The 10,811-nt window shown below is 33.6% G+C and overlaps 1 protein-coding gene across 1 annotated transcript; it reads right to left on the minus strand.

Moving 5' to 3' along the window:
• Positions 1-7,115: 7,115 nt before the first annotated feature.
• Positions 7,116-9,556, minus strand: LOC103865707 (protein NUCLEAR FUSION DEFECTIVE 4). Its single transcript, XM_009143545.3, has 2 exons — positions 8,897-9,556; positions 7,116-8,514 (listed from the first exon to the last, which is right to left on the minus strand). The coding sequence occupies exons 1-2, from the start codon at positions 9,453-9,455 to the stop codon at positions 7,307-7,309; spliced, it is 1,767 nt and encodes a 588-aa protein (XP_009141793.2). The 5' UTR covers positions 9,456-9,556; the 3' UTR covers positions 7,116-7,306.
• Between the last annotated feature and the right edge of the window lie 1,255 nt (positions 9,557-10,811).

Here is a 10,811-nt window from a genome sequence, read left to right on the forward strand (position 1 = left end):
ACCAGTCAGATCCTTAATCCATTTTTGTTTAGTTAACCATTATTGGGCATGGAAGCCCGCTTGGTCCAATGGTTTGACCAATGGTTCATTAATGCTTATACACCAAGAGGTCTGAGTTTCAATTCCCGGAGATGACGTAATTATGCGAATTAAAGGAGAAAAGGCTTACAAGAGATCTGTAGCATGGCGCAAGGAGTACCGTCAAGCAAGGATCCCATAGGGTGGCTCAGGTGATGCAGTCAGGCGTGAATCTTCATACGGCATGTAGAATTGTCGGCTGTAGAATCGTCTGTAATATTTCTCATAGTTGTAATAAAAAAACCATTATTGGGCCTCAGGTACAAATAACAAAGCATATTCTCCCTGATTTAGGTATTCCATATTGGACATTTATCAATGCTTAGTCTAACCGGATATGTGGTTGGGTTAGGTTTTAAACTCTTGTCAAACCCAAAAACTTTCAAATTAGACATTTAATAAATATATCTTTGGAAGCTATTTAATCTAGTAGTTTGATTGAAAGTTCACTTTTAAATAAAAAAAATTGGATTTCAAATCTCAGGAAAGATGATTTGTTTTTTTTTTTGATCAAACTAAACTTGCATTAATTTTAAATGTGTTTACACTCCAACAAAGGAGGATACAAAAAGGCTATTGACAGCCAAACAAACAACAACAACAACAACAACAACATAAAAGATAGAATGGCGACACAAATCACAAGAAGGAGCCATATGAAATCGTACTACAACAACATCATAAGCTTCTTTAAAGACTGTATCTAGTGTAACCCGTAGGACAACACACAATGCACCATACGCAGAGAAGAGCATTCGATGGGAGGAAGATCCTTGCAATACCAACGAAACTTGTTCATCCAATTTACTCCATATAGGAAGAAATATTAGGAAAAAAGACTGATTCAAACGAGGGACAAGCGGGAAATTAAAACCCGCCACATCCATATTCATCGGGATAAAGATGACAATGAGTTTCTCTTCTACCTGCCACCAAGAAGAAAGATACACAAACACAACACCAACATCCGGAATGAAATCCATAAGATAACTGCATACTGCAGACGCTCGCGCCAAGGCGATATAAATGCTACTAAAGGTCACAAAGGTAGAACCAAATGAGACTAAGCCCATCGGTATATCACCAGCTAAGATCATGAACCTCAATTCCAACATCACCCATACAGATAGCTGTCTAAACCATTCTACAGTAGCAGAATAAGTAGTAAATAAAGAGCTAAGATGAGCATGAAAGACCTTACAAAGACGACTGGTATGGAGGTCGAAACACCCAAATAGAGCATGTAAACTTGGTTGGGTGTAGATTTTTATATGACGATTTAGATAATGCCGTCAGACGTGGATCTTCATAAAACAAATAGTATTGTCGGTGGTAGAATTTTTTTATGTGGAAAATTTATATATGTAATATCATAATAAATCACACTTGAAATAATATTACAAAAAATGATTCAGTTAGGCTGATAACTGGCAGATCAAAAAAGAAATACATGGAATAAAGAGGAATAAAATAAGATAAATGAAATGCAGTAGAAAAATGGAATGCATTCATTCCATTTATTCCTTATCAAAATTGTTTTGGAATGTTTTGCTTTGTATTTTGGTTAAATTTTTTTGGAATTCATGGAATGAACATTCCATTTCATTCATGTTAAATGGTAAATTTTTTTATGGAATTGATCATTTCCAAAGCATTCCATTCCCAAAATAGTCAATCCAGTTGCAACCTTAGAATATAATCGCTCAGTTTCAGATTAGTTGTCATTGTATGGTAAATTTTTTTGTTTCAAAATAAATATCGTTTTATAATTTCAATATAAAATTTGTTGATGTATATTTCAATCTATTTTTCTATTGGTTGAAATGTGGTTAAGTGTATTGATTATGATGTTTTTATCAAGTAAATATACAAAACTAAATATTTTTTAATCTGTGTGTCCAAGTTTAAAATGACAATTATGATAGAACGTAGGCAGTACTAAATTAACATAAATAGTAATCTGGTTAAGTTCCCCGGCCGTTGACAAAAAAAAAATTAAGTTTCCGGCCCAATTTTTAAACATTTTTTACCAAACTCATGAAAATATCTAATCTTACCAAAGCATTGAATCGACGAATATCATAGTCCTTACTCTTCCAAGTAGACCGTTACTTTCCCTAGTAAACATTCATAAATCATAATCTACAATCTACAAACTGGAAATGTATTGAACAATATACCAATATGCTAGGTGATAATCCGCGCCCTGCGCAGAGTTAAGAGATTTAAATAGTTTATCACTTTAAATATATAGGTATTAGAAAAGTAAAAGTCATAGGAAAAAAATATGACATTTTATATGATAAAAGATTCCACGGAATTGTGTATGTTTATATAAATTAAGCTTCAATTTTTTAAAGAAAAACTTGGGTATTTGCTTTGTTAACTTGAAGTATAGGTCGTGGAAATGAATCTCTAAGAGAAAGAAAAATTTGCAATATAAAATAAATTATGAAATAAAGATAAACGAAACATTGGCAATAGAATTATTGTTTGTCGTAAGGATGTATTGAGAAGGAGAATGTGGTGAGAAAACGTAGATAGAAGACCTTGTATATATATACAAAAAGGCGTGAGGCTAGGGTAAATAATGATAGCCAATCGCCATCTTTATTTTTCGTCTTGAATATTAATATTGATTGTCCAAAACTTGTCATAATCATGTTCGTAATTCAAATACACATCGGATTCGATGGACTATTATAAGAAACAATGAAATATATTGGTCAACGGAAATCAATTTTAACTCAATCAGTGTCGATGAAAAGAACATGTATGATTCGGTTGGACAGTAATTTTCCATTACCAAATTGTATAATATTAATAAGTACGTTTAAAATAGGAATTAGTGTCATATTAGCTCAAAACATTCCTAATTCGACTGTAATTTTGTATTACCAAAAACAAATTATATTAATGAGTATGTTTAAGATATGAATTAATGTCATAAAATGCTCAAAACATTCCTAATATTAAATATTATGAATATCATTCATTTGCTCGTAATGCTAATTGACAATGTATAATCGATTTTTAGAAAGTCCAGGTCACGGGAATAAATGCTATAATTGCAGAGCGTTTGGATCATTGAATGACATTGTTGATAGGTTTCAAGAGTAAATGGATTTATTTTATTCACATTGATATTTGAATCATTTTAGGAAAACTGTATCTGGTGTAATATAAACATCCGACGTATGGTAGACAGTTTAGAAGTACATGCATAAAACAAATCTTGGAGCATGAAAACTATAGGAAAATGTAATTTTGCTCCGATTCATACACATTATATACGGGGTCCTCCCTTTTCTAACTTTTGAAGATATATGGTTTCGTATTTTATATTTAACTGTGTAAACATTATATATTAAGTTTAAAAAATCTTCTGAGCAAAACATATTAATTGGAATAAAATCTTCTTGACAGATATGGTTTTTCAATGTTAAAGTAAAAAATACTATTTGTGATTTAAATAAATATAACCACATTTTTGTTTATAAATATATGGTTTAAATAAAATCATATAAGCAAAACATATTAATTTGAATAAAATCTTCTTAACATATATGGTTATTTCAATATTAAAGTAAAAACTATGTGTGTGATTCAAATATAATAGAAAACACATTTTCATTTCTAAACATTATATCAATCTAAAAAGTTATGATCAAATTTCATAATTCAATGTATATAAATTTTTACAATCCACATAACTTTTTAAAATCTATCAACTCTCAAAATTCACAAACTTTACAAAAATTCATCTCCCAATACCTCCCCCCCTAAGTTTAAATAAAATTTTCTGAGCAAAACATATTAATTTGAATAAAATCTTCTTAACGTATATGTTTTTTTTTTCAATAGTAAAGTAAAAAATAGTATTTGTGATTCAAATAAAATAGAACACACATTTTTCGTTTCTAAAGATATGGTTTAAATAAAATCATCTGAGCAAAACATATTAATCTGAATAAAATCTTCTTAACAGATATGGTTATTTCAATATTAAAGTAAAAACCCATATGTGTGATTTAAATATCACAGAAAACACAATGTTCGTTTCTAAACATTATATAATAAATTTAAATAAATTATTCTTAACATATATGGTTTTTCAATATTAAAGTAAAAAAATAGAGTTTATGATCCTAATATCACAGAAAACATATTTTTTTCGTATCTGAAGAAAAGCATTTTTGTTCTATTGGCTAAATTTTGTAAATTATTTTTCAGCAGATATGTGTTTTTTATTAAAGCTGTCAAATAAATTTTGTGTTTATAGAATATCATTTAAAAAATATAAATAAAGTCATAGCTATTGGACAAAGTTGTGGTTTGTCATGCAACTAAACCATGATGCATTGGTTTTGGTTGAACCAATCAAACAACCCGAATATAAAACTAAGTTATAGATCACATTGCATACACGCCAATAAACATGTTATGTAAATGTAAATAAAACATTATGCTAAGCTACAATTTATGAATAATGGTTAATAATGTAATAAGTTTAGTAAAAAAAAATATTTAATTAGAGAGGGTGAAAATGAATATGGTGTTGGCACCTAAAAAATAATATTTTTGTTAATACCACATGATCTTAAGTTTAGTCTTCTATAATGTTTCTATTTTAATAAGTAAGGGATTTTCATCTCCTACTAAATTATTTTCAGTATACATCGTTCGTTAAACTTTTCAATTGTTTTCTCATTATAAACTTATCAGCTAATTTGTTCTCTATGATCTATTGATGTGGTTCTATATAGATTAGGTAACAAGTTTTGTGCTTACGTACATCACTCTAACGTTTAGAGTAAGCATGCTAACAACTTGTCTAATTTCACATATAGGGTCTAATTTAAAACAAACCTGTAACCCATATATTTATAGTTCATATATTATCTATATATATGGTTATACTTTTAAAAATATAATTATTTGATTTATAATTTGCATGTCCAATACTAATTCCAATTATATAAATATAAATATGTAACACGTACGCTACTTTGTTATATAATTTAACACCGAAAATATTCTTTTTGTAATACCTAAGAAATTTGAAATATAAATATGCTATACTTTAGAAAATTTGTTTTATAATTACGCAGTTAGAGAAAATATATATTATATTATGCTAATATAAATTAATAAATGTATATAAGATAATAATTTAAAGATAAATTTTATTCCGCACAAAAGTGCGGATTCATATTATTGAATGGTCTAGCCGTACATTCAAATTTTAATATACGATAAGATGAATGTTGTAGAGTTAACGAATTTTTAATAGAAATGTAAGAATATGAATTATGTAAACGCCGTAATAGTTTAAATAGTCAAACTCAAACTTTAATAACAATCAGAGATTCAGAGACCAATGCATAGCTGGCATCTCTTATTTTAGCCATGGCTATTCTATTGAAGTTAGATTTCTTGTAGTAGTTTTTTTTTTAATTTGGATACGATATGCATCGTTGCTTTCTCCCCCTGTTATTCCAGCTGGAGTTTCTTGGAACGCCCCAATTCTCGCATTGCAATGAGTGCTTCCAGTTTTGTAGTTTTTTTTTTTTTCACTGAATTTTATTAAATAGGACAAAGCCCAACAGAAACCAAGCCCAGCATTTTACACAAGAGACTAACAAAAGCCCAACAAACGGGGCCAGATTACATTATGCTTGAGGTCCAAGCCCACAAGCAGAAACCGTCGAGGAGGAAGGACATATCACCGTCCACGTGTAAAGCTGCCGAGCGACCATGCCCACGCGTCAGAATGAAGTTTAACTTTTCACCACTGAAAATCCTGAGGCGGAGCGCCGGAATCTCGCCGTCAGCAAAGATGAACCAACGAAGAAAAGGCTTCATCCGAGCGATCTTCGTTGAAACCCAAAACGCTCACCAGATCTACGCTTCATCAAGAGAATACAATCATCTTCAATCGATCTAAAACCTTTCGACTTTCCTTAAATAAAACCCATCATCTTTAATGATACAAATAAGCTTGAAGATGAATCAACCCAACACGGAGAAGGAAAGAACAGTCGAAAGGTGAAGAAAGAGAGTTGGTTGAGACAGGGAATTACTAGAAGCGGAGATACATCAAACCGGAAAAAAATCCGGAGGAGAGCCGCCGACAACACCAGACGGAGGTGTGACGCGGAGTCAAAAGCTAGCCGCCATCGCCAGAGAAGAAGGCAAAGACGCCGGAGCCAAAAACTGGACGACCATCGAGAGTTACGATACGACGCCGGAGATAGAGCCGGCCGACCACCAAAAGAAAAGGTGCGTCGCCGGAGACAAAAACCGATCTGGTAAACTCTCTTGACTCTACTCCTTGTGAAAAATTAAGTTTAGGAACAAGGAAAATAGAGAGGAAATCCTCTCTCTAAAAGAGAGGAGAGAGAGTTATGTATTGTAGCTTACATTTCATATAGTTTTTCTTTCTTGTCGACAAATTGTAATTGTAAATGTCAATATTTCAGGGACACTTGGAAAAGTAGCATCTTTTATAAATGATTTTCCACATAGGATGTTAAAACTAATTATTAACAAAACAGTGTTGGGTATTTGTAAGCAAGAAAAATGTCTTTAAGAAGGTACTACTTCGCCTACCTCTTATTTTGGAATTTAGGTATTTAAGTTCCCGTAAAATACCTCGATGTATGTATAGTATTGGAAAAGTTCCAGTACCCACTAACTTAACGTTTTGAGAGTTCTAACATTTGAATATATAAAATTCTAGAAATGTTGCACGTTTTAAAAAAAAAAATTGGTCTCGTTTACTTTTTAACTCTTCACAAATCATTGTGACGCACTCGTTCTAGATTACATCACGCAAGTGTAGACCGACAATAAAGTCCAAGTCGTATAAACACAGGTGAGCCAACAACCACTTGCAATAATTTAGTTCTTTATCCTTTAACGATTTATTCAAATATGTCACTTGTGGCTCACAAACTCATAAGTCTAACTCATTAGTTGACCCATGACCATTACCTATCTCCAAATTTTATCCTTTCACTACTATCCAAATCTCCTAAAACACACAAAACGATAAATAAAGTATTGCTTTCCAAAAGCCTTACATAGTGAACATATAATATGTTTTAGAAACCCACTTAACCATATTTTCTTATCGAGCATATCTTTAACAATCATCTACTTAAAAACTTTCCCCTCCTTTGCCTAAGACTTTTTTTTTTCTTTGCCTAAGACTTTGCCATTAACATTATCCTTTTTTTGCTTCCTCCACCGTCGATCTTGCTGGCGGCGCCGCCGTCATTTCCATCTCGGTGGCCAACGCTTTTTCTCTAAACTTCTTGTAGATATCACTCTTGTAGAACTTCCTGGTCCGGATCACCAAAATCATCGAGACCAATACACCAAACAAAGTTACCGCAGTAATTATAATAAAAGACAATTTAAAACAAGCTGTGCCCGTGCAAGTCAAATCTCTCCCATCAATTCTAGGTATCTTTAATGCATTGTTCTGCTTCTCGGCCTCCACATCGTACAAATAACCCGCCACCCGTACGTTTAGCAAGTAAGACCCGATCGGGCTTGCGACCGAACCGAAGTTATACAATGTAGAGTAGTACTTAAGCCCGAAAATCTCGGAGATGATAGCAAATAGTAGCGGCCATTGCGCACCAAAGCAAAACCCTATGATGACCGATGCGACGTAGAGTCCACCAGGGACGTTAAAAGCAATAAGAAGGTGACCGGCGCAGGACAAGAGGAGGATCAGTGTGAGCATCAAAGGCCTTGGGAATCTATATTTGATCAAGAAGATCTCAGAGACCACACCTGATACTACACGACCGAAGTAGTTCCATATGCTAACGAGTGACACAAAGGTGCTTACACTTCTCTTTGGATAACCCAATGAGCCCCCAATTTGACCCAAGTTGTCTATAGCCGTCAAAGTCCCTCCCACGCCACAAATGGTCGCTAAGAACAAAATCAACATGTCCACACTAAACAACGCTTGCAAGATAGTATAGTCATCTCCTCTCTCCGGTGGGCTAAACATAGTCGTCCAACACGACGCCGTTTTAACACTCTCCGCCTCCGTTGACCTTTCATTATCATCTTTGACTTCGGATGAGTCTAGGTTTGGTTTCTCCGTGACGATATTGATCGGTGCTGGATCGTTTAAGGCGACTTGTTTATTCGACCAAAGCTTCTTTTCTTCCCATACGACAACTATGATCGGTAAAACAAGCAAGATGATCACCACGGCTGCGCTGCCTCCATACTCACTCCGTGTAAAGCCGGAGAGTTTGTCGGTGATGATGGCCACCATGAGAAATGTGGCGAGCCCGAGAGATATGTAGAGGAAGTTATAAAACACCTTTAGTTCATTTGTCTGTCTCACCACTTTCATATTCCTTATCGTCCTCAAGAAAGCAAACGAGACTGCTGCAGGTAACCAACCTGCATATAATACAATAACTCGTACAATTAGTCTGGTTTTCAATACAAGGATTTATTCATTACTCCAAAAAAAAAGGTTTCTTAGTTTCTGTTTTCCCCTTTTCTTGAAATCATATTCTATCCAATGGGTTAATCAAGAACGTATAATAATAACCAGTGTTTAAAAAAAAATCTGTATAGTGTTTAAACTCTTAAATAATCAGTAAATCAGTAATATGATTTTTCTAAAATGAACGCTCGTCTAGGAACTAATGTTTTATAAATCATCTAATTACAGCTTAAAATTTTTTGGAACATTGATAATAATCATTTAACTCTGTTTTTCTCTGTTTCATATCATTAACCGCATCGTTTGATAAATTTATTTAAAAGTTGTACTTACCAATCATCAAGATGAGAGATTTGGTGTCTTCTCCATAAAAGGCATGGTAGAGCTGTGTAATAATGGCGCCACTAAGACCAACATACCCCTTAAGAATCCCCAAGACAACACCACGTGACTCCGGGAAGTTCTTAACGCACGTGACAAGCGATCCAGTATTAGCAAACGACTGTGAGTTGGCTCCAACGCAGATATAGAGACACATATGCCAAACTTGAGGCTTCGAGATTCGTTTTGTGACGGCTAGCCAAATCATGAAGTAGCCAAAGAAGTTAAGTACAGCTCCTATTATGAGGATGAACCAAGGAGGAGTCACCTCGTTGATTAGACCTGCTAGGACTCCAACGTTGGCTCCTAGATCTTTGAAGAAACTGAGGAGGTTAAGTGTGGTTTGGTCGTAGCCTAAGGTTTTCTTGATATCGCCTGAATAGAGACTGAACATGTAAGTGGCTCCAGCCGCCGACATGATCCAGAGGCTCCCAAAGAACATAAACCATCTTCCGGTTAGGATTTGGATGGTTAAGCTCTTCATTGAGCCGCCGGGAGTTGCAGCCACCATTTTGTTGTGTGTTTTAGGAGAGAAGTGTGTGTTCGAGTGGGTTGCTTCTGGTTGGAATATATTAGCCACGTAGTGTGCGTGAAAGAAGGAGAGAGAGAGAGAGAGAGAGAGAGAGAGAGAGAGAGAGAGAGAGAGAGAGAGAGAGAGAGAGAGAGAGAGAGAGAGAGAGAGAGAGAGAGAGAGAGAGAGAGAGAGAGAGAGAGAGAGAGAGGGGGCAAAGAACGTTGTTGTTGACGTTGACTTGTAGAGTAAATAGAGTTAGAGGGGAAGGTTGGACGTAGAAGCTATGCTTTATCTTTTTACAAATATTTATATAGATTTTATATTATGGAAATGGCAAAAAGAAAAGAAAGGTAAAACTTTTACATTTATGGAATCATATGATGTGGACTACAGTTCGAAGGGTTGACTGAAAAATACAGATATATAAGGTAATTTTTAACATATTAACAAATTTAAATGTCTAAGAGAATCTACAATGTATTAATAACAGTTATGAGCTTCTCGGATAAATTAACACTAAAAAGCGATTAGCCTATCATCAGGACCTTTATTTTATAAATTTAGTCGTAAATTTGTTTTGTCGACATTTGGTAAGAGTAGTAATTAGTTATGTAAACAGACTGTTTAAGTCACAATCTGTTTATACAATATCTAGGTGTAAAAGACACCATATGAATAGTGATTGATGAATGGATTCGGTTGACGTTAGTCATATGAATTATTGATGAATGCAACTAGCACCTGTCAATTATTTTGGACAAGCATTCACATTGCAAACCAGAGTAGGTTTTTCCCAATAAACATAGTAAACCGAAGTAGGGTAATAAGTGTTAACCAAAAAGGCATAGACAACAGACAATTAGGTGTAGAAGTTGGAATCACCTTATAAGTTATTGAATACGAGTTCTTAAGGTACCAAAACTCTCATGAAATAAGGTGTTTATAGCTTCACATACTTAATAGTTTGATTGTTCCAAACCTAAATGAGGTTGTATTTGTTAATCATATATATACTTACTTTACATTTTTTGGTAGTAAATGATGTTTGATTGAAAATAAGATAATGTACCTCTAATATATAAATTATAGCTTATATATTATTATTTTTAATAAGAAATAAAATTCAAACACAAATAATTGGTCAAATTCTTATATTTCAGATTTATTGTTTATTTCAACCGCTAATTCAAATACTATATTAGTTTGGGAAAGTTTATACAGGTTGTCACAAAAACTACAGGATTCCTTCTCATAAATCTGGTGAATCTCCCACGATAATAACATCATCCCACAATTTAAAAACTATAGTACAGTAGCCGGGATGAAAATTAATATCGGCGTTAGTTGTACTTG

This window comes from Brassica rapa, chromosome A04 (genome assembly GCF_000309985.2).
Source record: "Brassica rapa cultivar Chiifu-401-42 chromosome A04, CAAS_Brap_v3.01, whole genome shotgun sequence".
Classification (NCBI taxonomy): Eukaryota; Viridiplantae; Streptophyta; class Magnoliopsida; order Brassicales; family Brassicaceae; genus Brassica; species Brassica rapa.